Source organism: Budorcas taxicolor, chromosome 3, assembly GCF_023091745.1.
Source record: "Budorcas taxicolor isolate Tak-1 chromosome 3, Takin1.1, whole genome shotgun sequence".
In the NCBI taxonomy this organism is placed as follows: Eukaryota; Metazoa; Chordata; class Mammalia; order Artiodactyla; family Bovidae; genus Budorcas; species Budorcas taxicolor.
The window spans coordinates 97,985,949-98,013,413 of record NC_068912.1 but is presented as its reverse complement, the minus strand read 5'-3'; the positions used below and the strand labels follow the sequence as shown (position 1 = coordinate 98,013,413).

The window sequence follows — 27,465 nt, the reverse complement described above, 5'->3', positions numbered from 1 at the left end:
TTGCATTTCTTTTTCTTGGGGATGGTCTTGATCCCTGTCTCCTATACAATGTTATGAACCTCTGTCCTAAGTTCATCAGGCACTCTATCAGATCTAGTCCCTTAAATCTATTTCTCACTTTCACTGTATAGTCATAAGGGATTTGATTTAGGTCATACCTGAATGGTCTAGTGGTTTTCCCCACTTTCTTCAATTTAAGTGTGAATTTGGCAATAAGGAGAGTTCATGATCTGAGCCACAATCAGCTAAAGCTTTAAAGCCCTTCCTTAAAACTCTGGAGCCAAGACTCTCAAACACTTAACCTTTAAATATTTACCTATAAACATCCACCCTTAACTTTTCAGAGATATTACCCTTAACCTTTTAGAGATACTACTAAGTCTGCAAAGGTGATGCTCTCCCTTACTGCATAATCAAAGCTCTGCTTTGCTTGATATCAACAGATTCTCCAGTTATTGTGGTGATCTTTCGGTGAGCTGGCAGTTGACAACCCTGAAATCCAACAAGATCCAAAGAGATCCTCCTAGTTGCCAAATCTAAGACATTCAACTCAGAAATAGTTTTTTTCCTCTGGGACTCTGGGGCCTCCCTCCTTGGCAGGGGGGTGTGGATCTCTCTAACTATCAATACAATGGTGTGTTAACTGAATCTTCTTGTTAGGTCTGGAGTCTGCTCTCCTTTTGTTAAAGCTCCCAAATACTGAGTTACTCTGTCTTGTAGGAATGGAGAACTCTTGTCATTATCTGTTCAAATCTGAAAACTTGTATCCTAGGTAGAAACCTGTCTTATTACATATGTTACTAATAGGTCTCTCTGTCACTTTTTGCTCTGAGTCTGTAAGAGGAAGTCCAGAGCAAAATGACCAGGCATGAACTTCTAAAGCTATCCTGCAGCCAAATCTAAGAACTGACAGGTTCAGATGTCCTCATTCTACCAGAATCCTTAGTAAAAACTTTGCCCTGGGCCACCTGTCAGAATATCATGACAACTTTCCTCAGTTTCTTCTTTTTATTTTCCTCCATGGGAGAAAATGCTTCTGGAAGAAACCACTACCAGACCTTCCATCTTCTTAGAAGTACAGATTTGTCAGGTCTCCAATTTAAGATACCAACCACTAGGCTGGCACCCAAGACATAAGCAACATACAACATATGTTGTATTAGCAACATAATGACCAACACTGTCAGATTCTTATGCCTGTGTTTCAGTTTAGGCCAATGCCCCTTCCAAGTCAGATTCAATCTTTTGATCATCTTATGTATATTTATACTATGATTTTAAATTGTACATTTACTGTTCCAAATAGCATAATTTCACTAAGTATATTTTAGAATTACAGTGGCTACCTTGGAGGGTGTTTTATATGAACATAACTGTTCATGTAAAAGATGCCTTAGAATGAAAAAGAACAAAATGCTATATATCCAATAGTCTGCACGTCTCAACTGGCCCAATAAAAATTCAAAAAAAAATTTCAGAGTCTACAAATTGCTTCCTTAAAAGATCTCGTGGCCAAGGCTAATTTTTAAGAATGTGAAAATGTAAAATTATGTCTTGTTAGGATACCCTCACGTCCCACTGAAAGAAATGGCCTTTACCCCCACTATTTCTTATCTCCTGTCCTATCCTTCTCCATTACCTGAGAACCCTATCCTTCTTTTGTGTGCTTTCATTCCCATCTGAAGTGCCAGAAACAAAAGCTCAGTGACTTCTTAAAAGTAAATCCTCTTCAGAATACATCAAGTGCCATATGGTTTATTTTTAAGCTCTGATCTTTTTCTGATCTGAATAGTCAAGACATTCTCCAAAGTCTAATTAACAAGATAAACAAGAAACTGCAGCAGAATTTAGAATTCCGTATACTTTAATTTGGCTTTTCCACATTTCCTATCTCAATAAAAGGTATCAAGAAAACACTGAGTTGTAAAAATCAGAAATACAAAAGTCATTCATAATACTGCATGGCTAAGACCCTTTCAATACTCTCTGATTTCAAACTTTTTTTGACTATTTTTGCTTAGTTCCTAGAATTAAAAAAAGGGGGGGGGGCCTGGAGATATTTCTATTGAGATTTTATTAATTTTTGAATTACCCTACATAGAAGTATATCTTTATGACACTGACGTTTTCTCTAGGAAAACATAGTGCATCTTTTCCATCTGTCAAGTCTACTTTTCTGTCAACATTAGCCCTAAATATGTCTAATATCTCCACTGCAATTGACCTCCATTACTATCATCTTAATCCAAGCCATCATTTCTCACATTGACTATTCAATAATCTACTAACTTGCCTACTGTCTCCATTCTTTTCCCAGTCCACACTACTATCAAGAATAATATTTTCAAAGTACAAAGCCAACTGTATCATCTTATTGTTTAAAATAACTTCATTTGCTTCCCATTGTACCTAGGATAATAATCAAAATTCTTAACATGGCAAAAAAGATTTGATCCCTATCTACTACTCCAGCCTAAGCTTACACCGTGTGCTTACCCATGTCTGTCACTCCTAGCAACACTGGTCTTTTAGTTGCCTACCCACTGAACCTTTACAAATGCTACTTCCCCCTTTTCCCTTGGACATGTGCTTCCCTCCTTTTACACAGTAAATTCCTATCCACCTTCAGAGCTCCAGAGCAGTCACCAATCCTCAAAATCCTTTTTCCGTTCTCCTTCACCAGATCAAATCCTCCTAATATATAACTAGTTGAAGTCAGCATGCATATCCCTCATGATATTTGTCACAGTTCCAATATATATTGATTTTTGTGATTTTATTATCTCTTTCATTATCATAATATATCCATGAAGGCAGAGACAGTTACTAGTTTTGCTAATTTTTTGCTAATTTCTATTAATAACATAATAGCGTTTTAATCATATCATCTTTCTTAATAGTATGAGAGAAGCTGGGAGCAGAGAGAAACAAGGCATTCTAGATGTGACAGAACAAAGGACTAGCTTTCCATCACAATTCATCTTTCCTTTCTTCAGAGCAGAATTACTGCCGAGAAGCAATCCCTGCATGTAGGTGTGGCCATCTGGTTAGTTCTTGGCAAACAGAGTGTAGGTAAAAATGTCATGTGTCAATTCAAGGCCAAGGCTTTTAAGAAACCGACATGCCTCTTCAGGTTCTCCTTCATTTTCCACTATGTGAAGAGGACAGCAATGCTCTAGAATAAGGCGAAGACACAAAATGGGGTCACTTCATGGACCTCTCTTCTCTTGCCTCTGCAGAATATATTTCTCAACAGAGCTTAGGCAAAGTCTTACTTTTCTAAAAATTTCTTGCAAGCATTCGTAGTTTCATAACTCTTTTCCTTATAGATACCATACAGTGTTCCACCAGCTATTATATGCCTATACAAAAACAATCCTTTATTTTTCCATAGAAAAAACAGCCCTGTTCAATGCTGAATATGTATTTCTATGGAAATCTACCTTTTCAATACAAAAAATAATCCTGTAAGCTGACTTACTACCCACAGCCTTACAAGGGTGGTATGAATGATTAACTTCTACTCTAACTCTGAAAGTGAAGAATATAGAGTTGAGGGTGGGCAGATAGTTAAGGGATAGAAGTGAAGGTCTTTAAAATAATTCATTTAGAAGAGGGGATTCTGAAGATATACACCTACCTTTAAATAGACCAGTCAATACAGAACTGGATTATAGTTACCTTAGGATAACGATTAGTGTCTGATAAACTTTCCCACCTTTCTATACTTTTATATATTTGGTTTACTTGTTTTCTCTTTATAATCCACTCACACAACACACATATTTTAGGAATCCACACTATGTATCAGACAATATGCTAAGTACTAGTGATTATCAGTAAGTAAGACCAATAAGATCCTTGCCATTTTAGAACTGACAGATTATTTTATTTTATTTTACTTTACAGTACTGTATTGGTTTTGCCATATATCAACTGAATCTGCCACGGGTGTACAAGGGTGCCCACTTTCACCACTACTATTCAACATGTTCTGGAAGTTTTGGCCACAGCAATCAGAGCAGAAAAAGAAATAAAAGGAATACACATTGGAAAAGAAGAAGTAAAACTCTCACTGTTTGCAGATGACATGATCCTCTATATAGAAAACCCTAAAGACTCCACCAGAAAATTACTAGAGCTAATCAATGAATACAGTAAAGTTGCAGGATATAAAATCAACACATAGAAATCCCTTGCATTCCTATACACTAATAAGGAGAAAGTAGAAATAGTTTGGTGTTTTTAAAGGCAGACTATAAACAAAGATGCAAATAAAGAAGAAAATAAATACATAAAAATTGTGAAACATGACTTGAAGAAAACGTACAAAGACAGGCTTATCCCTTGGTGTTACAAATAAGGTGGCTTCCCCAGGTCCCATGCAAGACAAAGAACATTATGCTTTTTGATGTATGTGTGTGTGCACATGTGTGTGTGTTTACAGGCACGCTCACAAGCACATATATTACACAGATCAGTATACATGCATGTGTTTGAGTATATTCCACATAATAGAGTGGGTCTGCACCAGGTGAATTATGCCAGGCCCACACTCCTCTCGGGAAAGCCTTAAAAAGGGCACAGCCCTATACAAACACTATATGAGGGATGGTTTCATTTAAGTGCTATGTTCATGTCTATACTCATAGATCTCAAATGCCAATGCATAGACAGCAAAAGAATGCATAAGAATCACCTGGAAACTTGTAATAAAAATTTCCAGTCTCCATTCTCAGCAATTTTCATTTAGTAGGCCTGGAATGGATTTTCATATAGTTCCACCTATATGATTCTGACACTCTGGTAGATTTGGACCCTTAGTCACAACTCTGCCTTGGCTCTTCCGTATTTCTTTCATCACAATCAAAGCCTGGCAAAGAACTATGCTATTCAGTGCCATAAAGCACTGAATAAATCGTCTTCAAGTAAATAAACAAAGGTATTATAAAGAAAGGTGTGATTTTTGTTTTGTTTTCCTAAATATAATACCTCCTCTTATTAAGAAGTTTTCACTTACAGGCAGAAAAGATAAATCCTGGGGAAATACTTCTCAAAATGCAGAACATGAACTACTAGTGATATAGCAGGTTTTTAATATGCTGTCCAAAATAAATTTAGATAATACACAAGATTATTTTACATGGTACATGGACATACACTAAACGACAGTGAATCAATCACAAAGAAAAAAATGTACTTTCTATTCAATTCTCTTTCAATCAGAAATCTTCAGTTAGCTATTGGTAATGTCTGCTACACCTGTATGTCATTGCTTATCTCATTTTAAGAAATAGAGAACATGTCTCAGAGTCTTGTTATCTAGCTAGAATTTAGTACCATTGTTTTGTTTTCACTGTATTTTTAAGGCTATCATCCATTTAAAGCATATGATACCGATTTTCAACTATTTTAATTTTCATTTATACTTATAAATGAAAAGAAGATGAACTTCCAGTTTTTGAATTTTTAAAATTAATTTCTATTGAAGTACATTTACAATATTGTTAGTTTCTGCTGTACAACAAAATGAATCAATTATTATATATATACGTACTTTTTTTTAGATTCTGTGGATTTTTTAAAGATAGCATAAATTACATGCAGATATTGCAAAAATTATGAGGATGCTGCTGTATGAATGAATGAATAAATGACATTTAGAATTACTACTGTGAGGTATCACTAAAAGTAACAGCCAATTTTTCTGTCTCTAACTCTCTCTCTCTCTCTCACACACACACACATACACACAAAGACAAATAACTAATCCAAAAGAACAATCAAAAGTCACAAAATAGTTATAGGAAGACACTCTGAAAAGTCTATTCCAGACAAAATAATGACATTCCATAATATGACAATTATTGTTTGTAGATTTCTTGACTAAATGAATATGATAATATCTGACCATACATATCAGAAATTTATGTATGCTCTAACCAGAAAGCCAGGATAACTATCACATGTAGTTTTTATTACATACCTTATAATCCTTGGGTCGACAGCAGCCAAGATGAGAATGATCTAAAAAAGGACGTATAAAAGAAACTATAAATATTTCCACCAAAAATAAATTTGGTTTAATCTTTGCTTTTTCCTACAATCACTGTTTCTATGATTATAATTCACACAGCAGTTTTCAGAAATACCTTCAAAATCCTTCAACAATGTTACAAAGATAAGTTCAAATCTATAAGTTCTTTAGCAAATAAATGATTCACAAATATTATTTTCATCACAGTAGGAGATATTTGATATAGACCATGTTAATTTTTATTCGATAAGCCAATCTGTTTGCATGAAAAGGACAGTTTTTAGTTGACAAACCAGTTTATGATGATACGTATTTTGAACATGTAGACTTGATAGATATTGCCAAACTACAAGTGTTCCTAATCTTGGAGTCCATGCCTGAATCAAGTGAGTGTAGTGGAAACAGGACCAGCTTTAGCAAGTGGGAGCTACTGTCCTGCAGTATAGATCTTGCTGACAAACATATGTGCATTACCATTAGGCACCAGCACTTCTAATTTGGCCATGGGCATATTCTTTGACTTTTCCAAGTCTCAGATCCTTCAACTGTCCCATGTGCCTCTTTCATAATATTGTTTTAAAGATTACATTATATATTACATGTAAGGCAGTAAAATAAATGCTATTATTACTAACAGCTTTTCTGGTGGCTCAGACAGTAAAGCATCTGTCTGCAATGCAGGAGACCTGGGTTCTATCCCTGGGTCAGGAAGATCCCCTGGAGAAGGAAATGGCAACCCACTCCAGTACTCTTGCCTGGAAAATCTCATGGATGGAGGAAGCTGGTAGGCTACAGTCCATGGGGTCACAAAGAGCTGGACATGACTGAGCGACTTCACTTTCTTTCTATTATTACTAACACAACATCAACATCATTACTATTGAATTCTGACTCAAACAAGGCCAGGTTCAATTTACCATAGATGGTAATTTGGTCAAGTTACACAATTAATTTCATGCCTCATTTTAAAAGTATAAAGACAATGCTTACCTTACCTCAAAAGAGAGTTATAGTTATGATTAAATTATACAATTCATAAAAGTACCTATTCTCGGTATTTACAACAGTGGATTATAAAATTATTTCAAATCTCTCTCTAAAACAAACCACTACATTATAAATGTACATTTGGTGTTCTATTTATTACTTAAAGGAGTCAACTTTTTAGAATTACAATCTCTATTATATTGATAGATGAGAAAATCAGAACCATACTTTGAAACTCTACTTCTTTGCTAATACATTTCAATAAAAAACACTCTTTAACAGTCTATATTTTACCTTCCCTAACCACTTTGTACAGAAAAACAGGGTATACAGATACAAACCCAGGATAATCTGTGCCGTGCTGTGCTTAGTTGCTCAGTTCTGTCTGACACTTTGCGATCCCATGGACTGTAGCCCACCAGGCTCATCTGTCCATGGAATTCTCCAGGCAAAAACCATTTATAAAGTTACCCTAATTCAGACAAACTTCTACAATTTTCTTTCATTTTTATAAATTAAGCCAATACTTTGACCTGAGGTTTCCTAATGTTCATATTTAGTCACCCTTACTAACAATTAGGCGCTAACTATATCCTAAATGTAGCAGATAAAGGAGATAAAAATCATGGCCCATGGTTGTACAGTGCTTATAATTTATTTAAGTTATTACCAAGTCAAATAACAGCAGCATAAAAGGACAAGCTACATCAGAATGGTACTGGCAATTAATGCTAACAAAAAGTCATAGTAGAGCCCAGTCTCTCAAAATTGAAGACAATCAGGCAAAACTTCCTATAGGAGGAAAAAGTTGAGCTGGGCCTTAATGAATGGGTCACACTAAAGAAAAGTATAAAGAAAACAAAAGAGCTAATTTAGACTGTGTGTGTGTATATGTGTGATCTTGAACAACTTACATTTTCTTCAATCTCAGATTTCTTCATCTGTAAAGTGAGGATAACTAATAGTACCTAAAATTTTTGAGGTTACTGTGAGTAATGAATCAATGAAATATAAGTACTTAGAATAGTGGCTAGCAGAAAACACAATAAATATTAGCTATTATTTGATTCTCGTATAATCTCATTAAATCAGTGTTACAAACCAAATATTTGTGTCCTCCCAAAATGTGTATGTTGAAGCCCTACTCCTCAAAGTGATGGCATTTGGAAATGAGAGGTATTTGCTAAATTCTAAGCAAATTAAAAAAGGACAACTTTAAAATGCTCAAATGACCAGATGAACTTCCAAATATTCTTAAGGTACAAGAGATACTAAATTTCTTCATAAGGACTGCATAGATTAGAATTATATTTCATGGAAATTCCAGCCAGAGAAAACGTGGAAAGTTTAGCTTAAAAAAAAAAAATTACATCTAGTCCTCAGAGGCGCAGACTCCTGCATTTTGTGCCCTTCCCAGGTCCGAGGAGCTCAGGTGATAAGGTATTTGGCACGAGTGGTCGCTGCGACTTATCACCTCCCCCGTCCCCGCCGTTGTTTTCTGGGTGTACAACAGGCGCACCCTCTCAGGCGGATGTTGACTGTCCAGAACTGCAAGAACTCTTAGTAAAGAAGCCTGCTTGCAGTTTGGTAGATAATGTCTCTCGAAGGGGGCTGTGATTGCCCCCTTCCGGCTCTGGCTGCCTGTCACTGGAGGGGGATGGTCTTCAGCCGACTAGCTCTGTACAGCCCTTTGTTCTGTGAGCGGGCCTGACGGTGTCTTAGGTGAGGGCTTTTCGTGTAGCTCTAGTCAGTCCTTTGTTCTGTGTACGGGCCTGGCGGTGTCTTAGGTTAGGCCTTTTCGCCTGGTAGCTATCCCACAGTCTGGTTTGCTAGCCCAAGTTAGTTCCCTCAGATTGCCCTCAGGCCCGGTCCTTACTAAGCAATGCAGCCCGCGCCTCCCTGCCCAGCCCCCGCTTGCTAGTGGCAGGTACAGGCATCTGCGCTGCTTCTCTGCTGGGGGAGTTACCGTTGGGCACTTAAACTGCGGGTTTTAATTATTTATTTATTTTCCCTCCCAGTTAGGTGGCCCTCTGTGGTTCCAAGGCTCACCACAGATTCGGCAGTGACAGTGTTTCCTGGTATTTGGAAACTTCTCTCTTTTAAGACTCCCTTCCTGGGACGGAGCTCCCTCCCTACCTCTTTTGTCTCTTTTTTGGTCTTTTATATTTTTTCCTACCTCCTTTCCAAGACAATGGGCTGCTTTTCGGGTGCCTGATGTCCTCTGCCAGCATTCAGAAGTCCTTTTGTGGAATTTACTCAGCATTTAAATGTTCTTTTGATGAATTTGTAGGGGAGAAAGTGGTCTCCCTGTCCTATTCCTCTGCCATCTTAGGACCCTCCATACCTACACTGAAACCAAGCACCACCCAAGGGCCAACAAGTTCCAGAGCAAGACATACCATGCAAATTCTCCAGCAACACAGGAACACAGCCCTGAGCTTCAATATACAGGCTGCCCAAAATTACTCCAAACCTACTGACATCTCTTAACTCATTCCTGGACACTTCACTGCACTCCAGAGAGAAGAAATCAAGCTCCACCCACCAGAACACAAGCTTCCCTAATCAGGACATCTTCAAAAGCCACCCATACAACCCCACCCACAGTGAGGGAACTCCATAATAAAGAGAATTCCACAAACTGCCAGAAAACAGAAAGGCCACCCCAAACTCAGAAATATAAACAAGATAAAGAGACAGAGGAATACCCAGCAGGTAAAGGAACAGGATAAATGTCCACCAAACCAAACAAAAGAGGAAGAGATAGGGAGTCTACCTGAGAAAGAATTCCAAATAATGATAGTGAAAATGATCCAAAATCTTGAAATCAAAATGGAATCACAGATAAATAGCCTGGAGACAAGGACTGAGAAGATGCATGAAAGGTTTAACAAAGACCTAGAAGAAATAAAAAAGAGTCAATATATAATGAATAAGGCAATAAATGAGATCAGAAACACTATGGAGGCAACAAATAGTAGAATAATGGAGGCAGAAGATAGGATTAGTGAAGTAGAAGATAGAATGGTAGAAATAAATGAATCAGAGAGGAAAAAAGAAAAACGAATTAAAAGAAAGGAGGACAATCTCAGAGACCTCCAGGACAATATGAAATGCTCTAACATTCGAATTATAGAAGTCCCAGAAGAAGAAGACAAAAAGAAAGACCATGAGAAAATACTTGAGGAGATAATAGTTGAAAACTTCCCTAAAATGGAGAAGGAAATAATCACCCAAGTTCAAGAAACCCAGAGAGTCCCAAACAGGATAAACCCAAGGCGAAACACCCCAAGACACATATTAATCAAATTAACAAAGATCAAACACAAAGAACAAATATTAAAAGCAGCAAGGGAAAAACAACAAATAACACATAAGGGGATTCCCATAAAGATAACAGCTGATCTTTCAATAGAAACTCTTCAGGACAGGAGGGAATGGCAAGACATACTTGAAGTGATGAAAGAAAATAGCCTACAGCCCAGATTACTGTACCCAGCAAGGATCTCATTCAAATATGAAGGAGAAATCAAAAGCTTTACAGACAAGCAAAAGCTGAGAGAATTCAGCACCACCAAACCAGCTCTCCAACAAATGCTAAAGGATATTCTCTAGACAGGAAACACAAAAAGGGTATATAAACCTGAACCCAAAACAATAAAGTAAATGGCGACGAGATCATACTTATCAGTAATTATCTAAAACGTAAATGGGTTGAAAACCCTAACCAAAAGACAAAGATTGGCTGAATGGATACAAAAACAAGACCCCTACATATGTTGTCTACAAGAGACTCACCTCAAAACAGAGGACACATACAGACTGAAAGGGAAGGGCTGGAAAAAGATATTCCATGCAAATAAAGACCAAAAGAAAGCAGGAGTAGCAATACTCATATCAGATAAAATAGACTTTAAAACAAAGGCTGTGAAAAGAGACAAAGAAGGACACCACATAATGATCAAAGGATCTCTCCAAGCGGAAGATATAACAATTATAAATATATACGTACCCAACATAGGAGCACCATAATATGTAAGACAAATGCTAACAAGTATGAAAGGGGAAATTAACAATAACACAATAATAGTGGGAGACTTTAATACCCCACTCACACCTATGGACAGATCAACTGAACAGAAAATTAACAAGGAAACACAAATTTTAAACGATACAATAGAGCAGTTAGACCTAATTGATATCTATAGGACATTTCACTCCAAAACAATGAATTTCACCTTTTTCTCAAGCGCACACGGAACCTTCTCCAGGATAGATCACATCCTGGGCCGTAAATCTACCCTCGGTAAATTCAAAAAAATTGAAATTATTCCAAGTATCTTTTCTGACCACAATGCAGTAAGATTAGATCTCAATTACAGGAGAAAAACTATTAAAAATCCCAACATATGGAGGCTGAACAACACGCTGCTGAATAACCAACAAATCACAGAAAAAATAAAAAAAGAAATCAAAGTATGCATAGAAACGAATGAAAATGAAACACAACAACCCCAAACCGGTGGGACACTGTAAAAGCAGTGCTAAGGGGAAAGTTCATAGCTGTACCTAACTCTACACCTAAAGCAACTAGAAAAGGAAGAAATGAAGAACCCCAGGGTTAATAGAAGGAAAGAAATCTTAAAAATTAGGGCAGAAATAAATGCAAAAGAAACAAAAGAGACCGTAGCAAAAATCAACAAAGCTAAAAGCTGGTTCTTTGAAAGGATAAATAAAACTGACAAACTATTAGCCAGACTCAGCAAGAAACAAAGGGAGAAAAATCAAATCAATAAAACTATAAATGAAAATGGAGAGATCACAACAGACAACACAGAAATACAAGGGATCATAAGAGACTACTATCAGCAATTATATGCCAAAAAAACGGACAACTTGGAAGAAATGGACAAATTCTTAGAAAGGTACAACTTTCCAAAACTGAATCGGAAGAAATAGAAAATCTTAACAGACCCATCACAAGCACGGAAATTGAAAGTGCAATAAAAAATCTTCAGCAAACAAAAGCCCAGGTCCAGACTGCTTCACAGCTGAATTCTACCAAAAATTCAGAGAAGAGCTAACACCTATCCTACTCAAACTCTTCCAGAAAATTGCAGAGGAAGGTAAACTTCCAAACTCATTCTATGAGGCCACCATTACCCTAATACCAAAACCTGACAAAGATGCCACAAGAAAAGAAAACTACAGGCCAGTATCACTGATGAACATAGATGGAAAAATCCTCAACAAAATTCTAGCAATCAGAATCCAACAACACATTAAAAAGATCATACACCATGACCAACTGGGCTTTATCCCAGGGATGCAAGGATTCTTCAATATTTGCAAATCAATCAATGTAATACACATTAACAAATTGAAAAATAAAAGCCATATGATTATCTCAAAAGATGCAAGGAAAGCCTTTGACAAAATTCAACATCTGTTTATGATAAAAACTCTCCAGAAAGCAGGAATAGAAGGAACATACCTCAACATAATAAAAGCTATATATGACAAACCCACAGCAAACATTATCCTCAATGGTGAAAAATTGAAAGCACTTCCCCTGAAGTCAGGAACAAGACAAGGGTGCCCACTTTCACCACTACTGTTCAACATAGTTTTGGAAGTTTTGGCCACAGCAATCAGAGCAGAAAAAGAAATAGAAGGAATGCAAATTGGAAAAGAAGAAGTAAAACTCACTGTTAGCAGATGACATGATCCTCTACATAGAAAACCCTAAAGATTTCACCAGAAAATTACTAGAGCTTATTATATTGTTAGTTCCTTGTTTTGATAATTACATCCCCGTAAGAGAAAAACTGTTAGTTTTCTCGGGCTGTCTTCTATCATAGACTAGGTGAACTAAACAATAAACATTTATTTCTCATACTTCTAGAAGCTGGAAGTCTGAGATGCGGGTGCCAACACAGCCAGGTTTCAGTGAAAGCTCTCATTCTGGCTTGAGGATGGCTGCCTTTTGGTTGTGTCCTTACATGACAGAGAGAAAGGAACATCACCGATATGGGATCTCTGACATTAATCCTATCATGAAAACCCTACCCCATAAACTCATCTAAACCTAATTACCTCCCAAAGGTAATGACCCATCTCCAAATACCACCGCTGGGGGTTAGCACTTCAACATATGAATTTTGAGGGACACAATTCAGTCCATAGCAATGGTGGGAAAAATTTATACACAGACACACATACAGAGATGGAGGCAAGGAGGAGAAAGAAAGAGAAAGATGGAGGGAGAAGGAAAAGCAAATATTAATATTTGTAGATTCTGAGTAAAAGGCATAGGGGAATTCTTTGTACTATTTCAACTTTCTATAAGTCTAAAATTATATTAAAATAAAAAGTTAAAAGAAAAGAGCACCTCATTATTGACCTCTCTAATTGTACCTCTATATAGGCAGCTGATGAAGTTACTAGAAACTATAACAGTTCTGCTGGGAAATATATAATAATTGTTAGGGGAAATCAGATATTTAAGTGCATTCCAAAAACATCTTCCCAAGAAAAGTCTATATTGAAGTCATTTTCAATTTTTCTGGTCCTTAAAGTGCATTTACTCAATGTCTATAAATTTAGTCCAAGAGGGGAAACAGTATAACATCTCTACCTAATTTCACATAATCTATTATTCAGAGTACAAAAGGCTTATCGATTACCCTATTTATCTCCCAATTAATGCTAAAAAAGGAAAATAGGTGAGCACAAACTCTTCATGTTCTTAGATAAGAATGTTTCATATCCTAATTTTAAAAGAGAGATTATGTAACTAGAGTTTAGAATCAGAAAGAGACAAAGCTCACAATATGTTGATTATATTTTTTTACTCTCACTTTTCTATGCCTTTTTCTTAGTGTGCAATAAGTTAACTTAAACGCTTCTGGTGAATTGACTAGCCAGCGTCTATAGATATTAACACTTAGATGTCCCTAACTGGGCTTCCCAGGTAGCTCAGAGGTAAAGAATCCTTCTGCCAATGCAAAAGACATGGAGATGCTGGTTCAATCCCTGGGTCGGGAAGACCCCTTGGGGAAGGAAATGACAACCCACTCCATTTTTGTGACTGCCTGAAGAATCTCATGGACAGTGTAGCCTGGTGAGTTACAGTCTGTAAGGTCACAGAAGCAGACACAACTGAGAGCGTGTGCACACACACACACACACACACACACACACAACACACACACACTCCCCCAACTATTTAATCTTCTTTATTAAAATCATCTTCATATTGAGCTTAGAAATAACCTATCTAACTATTAGGATCAGGCCTAAAAATGAAAAAAAAATTATTATAAACTAAATCTAAAGAATGTTATCTTTCCTGAAATATAAACATTATTGTGACAGCTGATATTAAGTGTCCTGTGTGCTAGGGCATTTGCATAGTAATATTTATCATGTTATCTTCATTCTTCAATAAACTGATAATCAGAGTAGTTAACATAATTTGTTCAAGAATGCTCCATTTATAAACAAGTGGCTGAGCAAGCATTCAAACATACGTGTAAATGTATGTCCAAAAGTATCAGCTTGAATTTTTTTTTTCTTTTTTTAATTTTAAAATCTTTAATTCTTACATGTGTTCCCAAACATGAACCCCCCTCCCACCTCCCTCCCCATAACATCTCTGTGGGTCATCCCCATGCACCAGCCCCAAGCATGCTGCATCCTGCGTCAGACATAGACTAGCGATTCAATTCTTACATGATAGTATACATGATAGAATGCCATTCTCCCATATCATCCCACCCTCTCCCTCTCCCTCTGAGTCCAAAAGTCCGTTATAGACAGCTGCGTCTTTTACAACTGTATTTCCCAAAGCCTGTTCCACAAACAGTAATGCTTATTAAAGTAGGAAAAAGGTTTCATGGCCAAATAAATTTAAAAATTGTTGAGCAAAACAAAATCAAAGTTTTTTGTTGTTGTTTTGTTTTACTAAAAGGTATCACAGTCTTTAATATGCTAATATGTGTTTTGAATGACAAAGATGATGATTTATAGCAGCACTTAAATTTTATAATTTTTAGAGAGTCTCTACCTGGGTGTCCCATAGGTTTTAAAAAGTGTTATTGTAACATATTTTCCATTATAGCCAAGATTCTGTTTTTTTTTTAATTGATGCCAAGATAAACACTTGAATGTAGGAAAGATAACTAAAACAATAGATATAACTTGTATATTACCATTGTGCAGCCTGGACCATCCATCTCTTTCACAGTCTCTGCCAGGAGATCCAAATAAAGCATCGGCCCTGGGACTTGGGGGATCGACCTAGAATAAGGAAAATTTCAATGTAACAAAAAGCTTAATTTTTTTTCAGTTCTAATGGTACCAGAAAATCAAGTAAGGTACATAGATCACATATCATCAGGTTAACATGATATTGCCTACACAGTTCAGGCACGTTCCAAAATCAGAGCTTAGCCAAGCATTTTGCTGTTTGTTTTTAAGTAAAATTTAAATCCCAGAAAATTTAAATTATATTCTGAATCCACTCTAAAATCAACAGATTTACGGTTGAAATGTCCATTATTCTATTGCTTAGTTTGCTTTCCACTACAAAGTTAAAAAGAGAAATCTTACTTTGCTACATTTCAAAAACAAGTTTAGCCATTTATTACTTATCTCCTTAGCATACAAATTTTGAATTTAGTGTCTTTACCTGGCTGCATTTAGGAGCCAGCATTCTGAGTATAGGAATAACATATTAACAGTCATCCATGTTTTCTAACAAAAAGAGTCAGACTGATTTAAATCTGAGCAAAAGAGACAGCTTTATCTACCAAAATTAAAAGCTTTTTACAAAAAAGGGCAATATCAAGAGAATGAAAAGGTAACCCACGTAGTAGAGCAAAATATTTGCAAATTATTACCTGAAAAGGCATTAATATCCAGATATATAAACAAACTTCAAAAACTCAATAAAAAAAAATTGAGCAAAGGACTTCAAAAAGACACTTCTCCAAAAAAAATATACAAATGACCAAAATGACCAATAAGCACATGAAAAACCATTCAGCATCACTAATCATTAGTAAAATGCAAGTCAAAAGTCTATTTTACCCCCATCATGAGATACCACTCTACACCCTCAGGATAGCTACAATAAAAATAAACCAGAAAATAATGGACATTAGTGAAAATGTGGATAAATTGGAAACATCACACATTGCTGGTGAAAATACAACAGAGCAAACTCTGGAAAACAGTCTGGCAATTCTTCAACAAGTGAAACACAGAATTACCAGGTAGCAACCCACTCCAGTATTCTTGCCTAGAGAATCCCAGGGATGGGGGAGCCTGGTGGGCTGCCGTCTATGGGGTTGCACAGAGTCGGACACGACTGAAGTGACTTAGCAGCAGCAGCAGTCACTCAGTTCTGTCCGACTCATTGTGAACCCAGGTACTGTAGCCCACCAGGCTCCTCTGTCCATGGGATTCCCCAGGCAAGAATACTGGAGTGGGCTGCCATTCCCTTCTCCAGGAGATCTTCCTGACCCAGGGATTGAACTCAGGTCTCCCGCATTGCTGACAGATTCTTTACTGTCTGAGCCACCAGGGAAGCCCATTCAGTTCAGTCACTCAGTCGTGTCCAACTCTTTGCAACCCCATGAATCGCAGCACGCCAGGCCTCCCTGTTCATCACCAACTCCCGGAGTTCACTCAGACTCACGTCCATCGAGTCAGTGATGCCATCCAGCCATCTCATCCTCTGTCGTCCCCTTCTCCTCCTGCCCCCAATCCCTCCCAGCATCAGAGTCTTTTCCAATGAGTCAACTCTTCGCATGAGGTGGCCAAAGTACTGGAGTTTCAGCTTTAGCATCATTCCTTCCAAAGAAATCCCAGGGTTGATCTCCTTCAGAATGGACTGGTTGGATCTCCTTGCAGTCCAAGGGACTCTCAAGAGTCTTCTCCAACATCACAGTTCAAAAGCATCAATTCTTCGGCGCTCAGCCTTCTTCACAGTCCAACTCTCATATCCATACATGACCACAGGAAAAACCATAGCCTTGACTAGACAGAGCTTAGTCAGCAAAGTAATGTCTCTGTTTTTGAATATGCTTTCTAGGTTGGTCATAACTTTTCTTCCAAGGAGTAAGCGTCTTTTAATTTCATGGCTGCAGTCACCATCTGCAGTGATTTTGGAGCCCCCAAAAATAAAGCCTGACACTGTTTCCACTGTTTCCCCATCTATTTCCCATGAAGTGATGGGACCGGACCACATGATCTTTGTTTTCTGAATGTTGAGCTTTAAGCCAACCTTTTCACTCTCCTCTTTCACTTTCATCAAGAGGCTTTTTAGTTCCTCTTCACTTTCTGCCATAAGGGTGGTGTCATCTGCATATCTGAGCTTATTGATATTTCTCCCGGCAATCTTGATTCCACCTTGTTTTTCTTCCAGTCCAGCGTTTCTCATGATGTACTCTGCATATAAGTTAAATAAGCAGGGTGACAATATACAGCCTTGATGCACTCCTTTTCCTCTTTGGAACCAGTCTGTTGTTCCATGTCCAGTTCTAACTGTTGCTTCCTGACCTGCAATACAGTTTTCTCAAGAGGCAGGTCAGGGAAGCCCATATGGCCCCACAATCCCACTCCTAGGTATTAAAGCAGTTGGGAATTAAAACAGATATTCAAACAAAACTTGTACACGAATGTTCACAGAAGTACTATTCACATAACTAAAAGGTGAAAACTCAAATGTCCATCAGCAGATTAATGGATACACAAAATGTACACTGAATTACTCAGTCATAAAAAGAATCAAGTACTGATACATGCTGCAACACAAATGAAACTCGAAAGCACTGTATAAATGTACTAAATGAAAAAAGACAAAAGGGCAAAAAGTGTATGTTTCTATTTATATGAAATGGCAGAATAAAAATATTATGAATATTTTACCATAATAGAAAAAATACTAACTTCTACATAAATGAAAAAAAAGCGAAGAATGTAGCTTAACTCTTATAGAATGGTTGTGCTAGTTTGTTTGGGAGCATACTCGTTTCTGGAAACTTCTTTATTCTTTAAGATTACTTTTTATACAGTACCTATAAAACTAGAATGTCTAAGAGTATTACATTTTGTATATTCATATATCAAATTAAAATTTTGCTTGGTTACCAATTTTGTTAAGTGCTTTGAAAATCATGAATGGACTATTGCCTGGAAAATCCCATGGGTGGAAGAGCCTGGTAGGCTGTAGTCCATGGGGTCGCTAAGAGTCGGACACGACTGAGCGACTTCACTTTCACTTCTCACTTTCATGCATTGGACAGGGAAATGGCCACTCCAGTGTTCTTGCCTGGAGAATCCCAGGGACGGGGGAGCCTGGTGGGCTACCGTCTATGGGGTCGCACAGAGTTGGACACAACTGAAGCGACTTAGCAGCAGCAGCAGCATGGAGGTGGGAGGCATATGTTTATAAACACAGTTGGAAAAATCTAGTCCTTTACAGTCACTGTAAGTAATTTGGTAGCTATAAACTTAGAAGCATATATTTCTTCCCATTCATTGGAAAGTTGAAAGGGAAATTATTTAAATAAAAATGTCAAAATTTATCCCAAGAATTAATAAAATTATTCTATTTTAAGTAGTGACATGAAAATAATACTAAACATTTTAAGAGTAGTTATTTCCCTAAGCAATTTTTATGTGGCTAATGCTCAAAATATTCCTAGTTGTCTTTGTACATAGGTATTTTAATTAAAGTGCTAATACTCCTTCAGGTTAGAATTTAGCACGTCCTTTCTTTTCAATTTAATTTGCAATTGTGGGCAAACAAAATTAAACGCATTCTGAAACTGCCATCAAACAAGTAAGTAAACATATCTGGATATTGTTCAAACAATAAAAAACAGTGACCAGAACCTATAAACAAGTGCTATAAATAACACAAGTGGAATCACAATGATCTCAATAAAATGTAACCATTTAAAAGTTACCATAACTATTAAAAATTTTCTTTTTTACAATAAAAATCTATTAATTTAGGCTAAAATAATAAAAGATTCATAGTCAAAATAAGAAAATGGAATGAAATACTGCTTAAAGTACATCTAAATTTTTTTTTAATGGTATCACCAATGTTAAAAAAGCTATTAGACCATCAAAGGAACATGTTTACTTGTTTGGATTTACATTCACATTTTAAAATTTGGGAAAATGCACTGGAAACATTAAAGACAGAAAGTATTTTATAGATACCTCAAAAAGTTGTTTTGCTTCTACAGGCACTTAAATCTTCAAGTTTATTATTATATAAAGCAATGTTTTGTTACTGAAATGCCTTTAAGGTAAAATATTTCTATAAAAATTTAAAAAATTATGAAGATTCTGAGAAAGATTTTTATTAAGTATTATTTAGTTCATTTCAGTTCAATTGCTCAGTAGTGTCCGACTCTTTGCGACCCCATGAATCGCAGCACTCCAGGACTCCCTGTCCATCACCAACTCCCAGAGTTCACCCAAACTCATGTGCATGAGTCGGGGATGCCATCCAGCCATCTCATCCTCTGTTGTCCCCTTCTCCTCCTGCCCCCAATCCCTCCTGGCATCAAGGTCTTTTCCAATGAGTCAACTCTTAGCATTAGGTGGTCAAAGTATTGGAATTTCAGCCTCAGCATCAGTCCTTCCAGTGAACACCCAGGACTGGTCTCCTTTAGGATGGACTATAGACCCTCAAAAATTAGCCAAAATCTTTTTGACTATCATATGGATACAAGCTTTAAACACAAAACACATCAAAACAGGCTTCTATACAGAAAGATTATAAACTCTATTACCCTTAAAGTTAAGTCTTCTCTTTCAAAGGCCTTTCCGTTACCATCAAATGATGATTTGCTTCAAAGCCCATTATATAAGGTTTACCCAAGGGACATAATTACAAGGGAAACTTTTCCATTACAATTTTTTACAGGGCTGGGGGTGGGGGTCCCCCTTTGCACAAAGAAAACTAGTTCCTTTTTTAGAATCTTACTCTGCCATTTTAGTACTAATGTCAATTATAAATCAGTTCAATTTGTAGTTATTACACTGTCCACTTATAAGAGGAAAGGAAATGGCTACTTAGAGGACTTATGGGATTCATAATGGAGCTTGATCTCTGTCAGGTTTAAAGGCTACAAAATAATGTTCTTTTATTAAGTTAACTTTCCATTTTAGATTGCTAGGCTAACATACAGTTCAGGAAGAAAAATTATTCACATAAGCTAGAAGTTGAAAGAAGTTTCAGAGTAATATTTTAGTGCAATTACAGATTAGATCAGTTTCAAATGGAAATGTTTCAAAGAGCACATACATGTCTAATCACAAATGGAGGTTTATCTGTTTCTTTTTTGAATTCATAAGGGCCGAGATTTAAATGGGCCAGCCGCCGCCTGGTGTCTTCCGATAGCTCACACATGCGTCTTTTTGTGTAAGGAGATGGAGAGTGTGATTTTGAAGAAATTGTAGGCTGTTCGTAGTTTTTTGCATTTATGCAATACTTATTTCTCTCAGGTGACTTGGATTTTTTCTTTTGTGACCTCGATGTTCTGTTTTGCAGTCTGCCGTGTGGTTTTTCAACTGGAGCCGTATGGTAAGCAAATTTATCCTAAAGATAAAAAATAAAAATTAGTTTGGCTAGGAGAATATACTTAATACATATTATGACCCCTGGGTAAACCATATATATATATATAACCACAGGTAGAAAAAACTTTAAAAAGTATTTTAAGGTACATATAATCTATCAAAACCAACTAGATCAGTCTCTCTTATTTGTGCAGATGCTGGGGGAAGTCAAATCCACATCCTCCCAAATAACTCTGTCTAGTAATAAGTAAAATACACTATACCACACTTCTTCTTAAGTATAATAAGTACTTTACAAAAGTTAAAGCCCAATATTTAATCATTTGAAAAATCTAAGAAAAAATTAAAAAGTTATTTTTCAATATACTGAAGATTAATGTAAATGTTGGTTTATCATTTGTAACTATGTATTCAAATAATTAGCTATATAATTTAAGAGGGTAAGTTTAATAATTTTACAAATACACATCTAATTAATTGATTATAAAATCTTAATGGAGAAAACTATATATGTTTCATTCATACTATTATACTTACATACACTTGTACAATATGAAAATCTTAAGTAAAGCTTTTACATATTTTCATTGAACATATTTGAATTACACAAAGTGATTAGAATTTTAATATCTCTTCCAAACTTTAAAATTCAATGGCAGATAACCATACATCTTAATTCTGAACTTTCATAAAAGTAAAAATGTCCAAAAGACATATTACAAATTTGAATAACTAGTACTCTATCTTCTAATAATATTGGCTAATAGTGTAAAATTTTAAAGACAAACATATTTCTAAAATTTTCGAGTTATTAGGATATTTTATTCAAATAAAAATTATTCTGCCTTACAAAAGCTGGATCACAAATAAACAACGTTAAGACCACTGCAAGCATTATCTAGATTTATAAGCTTTCCAATATTAGAGAAAACAGATGGTTAAGAATCCGTGAATGTCCTCCTAACTTTATAACTTTAAAAAACCATCTAATCTACCTCTCCCCTTTTCTACCTTCTCAGTCTCCCTCCCTTCCTGCTAAGGGTATCTATTTCAGAGTAAATAAAATACAAACATAAAATAGAAGTCATGCATTTTTTAAAGCAGATAAACAGAAAATAGGAAAACAAGAAAACATTTCCTGATTAGGAAAAAAGTTAAGTCCACAAGTTTCATACAGACCAGCAGCATCAGATTATTTCATCATCTTTCTTTCTTCTCTAGCTCTTGTTAATGCTCCTGGACCTTCTCCCACCTTGTTCAATGACTTCAACAAGTAATTCAGAATTTTCATCCCAATCCATGCATCTTTATGACATCACACTGACTCAAAGCAGCAGCAGTGTTAGCACATGAACCTTTGAGGTTTAATAACATGTTCAAGCAATGAATCTTTCCAAGACCTTGGACTTAGACTTTCTACTGCTGAGCTTTAACTATTTCTTTCTACTTCATCTTAGATTTCATCATTATTCAGATCCACTACACCCTGAACTCTGAAAGTCTCTTGTTGACCAAACCTCCTTTTCCTCAACCTACTCCTTTTATTTTCACTGAATCTGTTACTTGCCCTCCTCTCCTCCTCAGCCCCTAGATCTCTTTCCCTTAGATCTTCATACATTTTTTAGTATCTCTTACTTTCAGATCCAGATGAATCCATCATTACCTATTTCAGCAATGCTGTAAAGTTCCTTCTTACCCACTTCTGTTTATACCAAATCGAAACTAACTCGAACTTTCTTCTTCATTACACTTTTTGAATGCTGAATATCATACAGAAGGTGAAGTATATCTGTGCTGTATCTACCACGGATTCATGCTTTCTAACCTAATCAAGCCTTAATGTTTCCTATTAATGTCCAACAAAACTTACAACAGCGGCTGTTTTTATACTGTTTTATACAAAACGGCTCCCTCCATCAGCCACCAGGCAACAGCAATTGTAACAAAAGGAGACCTGAAAAGTGCTTGTCTTCTTTTACTCCAGAAAAACTTTCCTGCCACATGTGAAGGAGCTGAAATTTGCCTGCTAAATGAGGACAGTCTATGGCCATCACCCCAGCTGACATAAAGCCAAATACCAGGAATGTAAAGTCCCTCTCAGCCCAAGAAGTCATCCAGGTGCCAAGGTGAAGCCATGCTAGACCACTCAGCCCTAGCCTAGCCAGCCCAAACCAAAAGAATTACACAGCCAAGCCACACAACAGTGAGAAACATCTTATTTTAAATTATTAACTTAGTTACACAGGAAACCTGATACAGATTATCAGACATACTAATCAAGTTACTTTATTAATGTGTAATATTTACTTACTACTAATGATAAATTCTAATCTGTGGTAGGTAAAGAAAAGTAAGTAGAAAATGATTTATTCCAGAAAATCCCAATAATATACCTTATTATTATCAGTGCATTCAATTGGTGACATCAATTGTGATTTACAAAACTTGAAAAAAAATGTTCCCAAAGGAATAAAGATCATTATAAATATTTATAAACCTAAATTATCATATGAAGTTTATTTTACTCACTCTTAAAAATTAAAATGGTTTGTCTTATTTTAAACTGTATTTAAAGCTGAAAATGCTGTTTTATAGCCATTAAAAATTAAATTGTAACTAATACTTACTTGGGAAAAAAGTGGATTTAGTATGTTCTCAAACAATATCACACAAAATTAAAATTCTGCCTGTTACCATCCACAATTTTAATGTAAAAATGTACACTCTTTTGCACCTGTCAGACAATATATTCTAATATCTCATCTATGTCTTCTACATCTCAATTATCTTAATTAAAACCATAACCTCAGTAACAGTCACAAAATTTATTAATTATATGTTACATGCCAGGTACATATATTCTCAAATCTTTAAATCAGTCTTATGAGGAACTTGAAAGCAAATCTGTCTGATTTTCAAGAATATTTTCTTAAACACTAACATCAACAACCAGTTTCTTACATTTCCGTTCCAGAAAGAACAAATGACAAACACTGAAACAGCAAGTGAGCCAAAAAGCTTATAGAGGAAAATGCCAGTCCAATGAAACCACTGGTGGGATGACAGTTCTGCATTTAGTAAGGAGTCTTCCACCAAGCTGTGCATTTGGAATGTACGCACTCTTCTGTGTGTATGCTACACTCCTGACCAAAAAAGAGAACTTTCTACCCATCCAGCAGAAGCGAATACCCCAGCGTGGAAAGGAAACTTGTTATGATCAGGGACAGAATTTACGACAATTTATCACAAAGCATATCACCAAACGAGTCAGTAAGCCAGCTCTACATTTGGCAAGCAAATCATCAGACCTCTAACAGCAGTACTTCGTCTTGCATTTAAAAGACAAATAATTAGGCTAAACTCTGATACAGTAAATGTCTTGCTAAACAAAGTAAAAAAGATCCCCTTGATAATAACTATATTTTACCTTTCTTAGCTTGTTGTCACCCTGAGAAAATTTACTCTTAAACTGTTAATGTAGGAAATTAACATTCTACTTTTCCCACCATAGGTCCAGTCCTGCCCTGTTTGGGCCCACTAGGCTTTATATAGTCCTGGCTCATTGTCACAGGCTGCCCATTGTTACCTGGTCATAAGGCAGCCACATGCCTGGACATTGTTAGATCATCTGCAGACAGGGTAGCAAGATGAGCCTGGTGACTCAGCAGAAAGTTGGACCAAAATGGAGTATTATATCCAGATATCTGAGTTTGCTGAAGACAGTTTTTACAAACATAGAAGGTACTTAAACTGAAATAGCCAAGCTTCTTTTGATCTGATAGCATTAGAACAGCCACCAAACTAGAGCAACGGTCCCTTAAGGAATCAGAAACACTCAAGAAGCTATACCTACTAAATACCTATAACCCAGTCTGAGCACCTTGGTCCCATTTGTTAAAAAGGGAACTTTTTAGCAAATCCTTTGAACTTTAAGGACTTCCCTGGTGGCTCAGATAGCAAATTGTCTGTCTACAATGCGAGAGACCTGGGTTCGATCCCTGGGTTGGGAAGATTCCCTGGAGAAGGCAATGGCAACCCACTCCAGTACTCTTCCCTTGCAAATCCCATGGACGGAGGAGCTTGGTGCAGGCTACTGTCCATGGGGTCACAAAGAGTCAGGCACGACTGAGCGACTTCACTTTCACTTTCTTTGAACTTTAAGTTCTTTAAGATTTATAGAGGCCTCCAAACTGGTTCTCTGAGGGACTTCTTGATCCCAACATCTTTCTGGCAGTTTAATTTCTTTCCATTAAAAAAAAAAACAACATGAAGTAAGTAAGTAAATGTACCATCTACCAACTGTAACAAGCTTTTCACATTCACACTTATTAACATGTAACCAAAATGCTAAATACCTATGATAACTGCCTTAAAGATCCAAATATAATTCCTTACGATTATACAGTGGAAGTGAGAAATAGATTTGTAAGGGACTAGATCTGATAGACAGAGTGCCTGATGAACTATGGACGGAGGTTCATGACATTGTACAGGAGACAGGGATCAAGACCATCCCCATGGAAAAGAAATGCAAAAAAGCAAAAGCAAAATGGCTATCTGAGGAGGCCTTACACATAGCTGTGAAAAGAAGAGAAGCGAAAAGCCAAAGAGAAAAGGAAAGATATACCCATTTGAATGCAGAGTTTCAAAGAATAGCAAGGAGACAAGAAAGCCTTCCTCAGTGATCAATGCAAAGAAACAGAGGAAAACAATAGAATGGGAAAGACTAGAGAGCTCTTCAAGAAAATTAGAGATACCAAGGGAACATTTCATGCGAAGATGGGCTCAGTAAAGGACAAAAATGGTATGGACCTAACAGAAGCAGAAGATATTAAGAAGAGGTGGCAAGAATACACAGAAGAACTGTACAAAAAAGATTTTCAAGAGCCAGATACACGATGGTGTGATCACTCACCTAGAGCCAGACATCCTGAATGTGAAGTCAAGAGGGCCTTAGGAAGCATCATTATGAACAAAGCTAGTAGAGCTGATGGAATTCCAGTTGAGCTAATTCAAATCCTAAAAATGATGCTATGAAAGTGCTGCACTCAATGTCAGCAAATTTGGAAAACTCAGCAGTGGCCACGGGACTGGAAAAGGTCAGTTTTCATTCCAATCCCAAAGAAAGGCAATGCCAAAGAATGATCAAACTACCGCACAATTGCACTCATCTCACACACTAGCAAAGTAATGCTCAAAATTCTCCAAGCCGGGCTTCAGCAATACGTGAACCATAAACTTCCAGATGTTCAAGCTGGTTTTAGAAAAGGCAGAGAAACCAGAGGTCAAATTGCCAACATCCACTGGATCATTGAAAAAGTAAGAGAGTTCCAGAAAAACATCTATTGACTATGCCAAAGACTTTGACTGTGTGGATCATAATACACTGTGGAAAATTCTGAAAGAGATGGGAATACCAGACCACCTGACCCGCCTCTTGAAAAATCTGTATGCAGGACAAAACGCAAAAGTTAGAACTGAACATGGAACAACAGACTGGTTCCAAATAGGAAAAGGAGTATGTCAAGGCTGTATATTGTCACCATGTTTATTTAGCTTATATGCAGAGTACATCATGAGAAATGCTGGGCTGGAGGAAGCACAAGCTGGAATCAAGATTGCCGGGAGAAACAGCAATAACCTCAGTTATACAGATGACACCATCCTTATGGCAAAAAGCGAAGAACTAAAGAGCCTCTTGATGAATGAGAAAAAGGAGAGTGAAAAAGTTGGCTTAAAGCTCATAATTCAGAAAACTAAGATCATGGCATCTGGTCCCATCACTTCATGCCAAATAGATGGGGAAACAGTGGAAACAGTGACAGATTTTGTTTTGGGGGGCTCCAAAAATCACTGCAGATGGTGATTGCAGCTATGAAATGCAAAGACGCTTACTCCTTGGAAAGAAAGTTATGACCAACCTGGACAGCATATTAAAAAGCAGAGATACTACCTTAGCAACATAGGTCGTCAAGGCTATGGTTTTTCCAGTAGTCATGTATGGATGTGAGAGCTGGACTATAAAGAAAGCTGAACAGTGAAAAATTGATGCTTTTGAACTGTGGTGTTGGAGAAGGTTCTTGAGAGTCCCTTCGACTGCAAGGAGATCCAACCAATCCATCCTAAAGGAAATCAGTCCTGAATATTCATTGGAAGGACTGATGTTGAAGCTGAAACTCCAATACTTTGGCCACCTGAGATGAAGAGCTGACGCATTTGAAAAGACCCTGATGCTGGGGAAGAGTGAAGGCAGGAGAAGGGGACGACAGAGGATGAGATGGTTGGATGGCCTCAGCGACTCAATGGAGATGAGTTTGAGTAGACTCCGGGAGTTGGTGATGGACAGGGAGGCCTGGCGTGCCGTGGTCCATGGGGTTGCGAAGAGTCGGACACGACTGAGAGACTGAACTGAACTAACTGAACTGAAAGATCCAAAAAATGTGGAATCAACTGCAGCCAAAATAAAAAAAAATAGCACTTGCCACATGCCCAATAAATATGAACTAATACATTAAATCATTAAATACTGTAATTAAATTATTTTAACCTGAGTGCGGCACTTCCTTGAACTTATCAGACATTCAGTAATCACTGAGGTTGTAGAAAATTCCAGCTTTGGAGCAATTCCCTGAAGAGGAAAGACAGGGTACTATTAGACATTTTAACTTTTAAAAAGATAATTATTACTGATGAAAACACAACCTACAGTAACAAACATTTATCAAGGTTCAGCTGCTTTATTTGTTAGTTTGGACTTCTTATTAAGGATAAAGACAACAAACTAATGTTAAATGTTATCAAGAAACAGTTTCACTGCTGATGATTCACTTACA

At 36.8% G+C, this 27,465-nt stretch overlaps 1 protein-coding gene across 1 annotated transcript in view; it reads right to left on the bottom strand.

Annotated features, from left to right (window-relative positions):
* The window catches only part of SPATA6 (spermatogenesis associated 6), a 158,077-nt gene that overhangs the window by 52,887 nt on the left and 77,725 nt on the right, over positions 1-27,465 (bottom strand). The window contains exons 6-9 of the mRNA XM_052636760.1: positions 27,180-27,260; positions 20,358-20,651; positions 15,238-15,325; positions 5,987-6,027 (exon numbers count right to left, since the gene is read on the bottom strand). Of these exons, the coding sequence (XP_052492720.1) occupies positions 5,987-6,027; positions 15,238-15,325; positions 20,358-20,651; positions 27,180-27,260 (504 nt within the window). The remainder of the gene's footprint in view (positions 1-5,986; positions 6,028-15,237; positions 15,326-20,357; positions 20,652-27,179; positions 27,261-27,465) is intronic.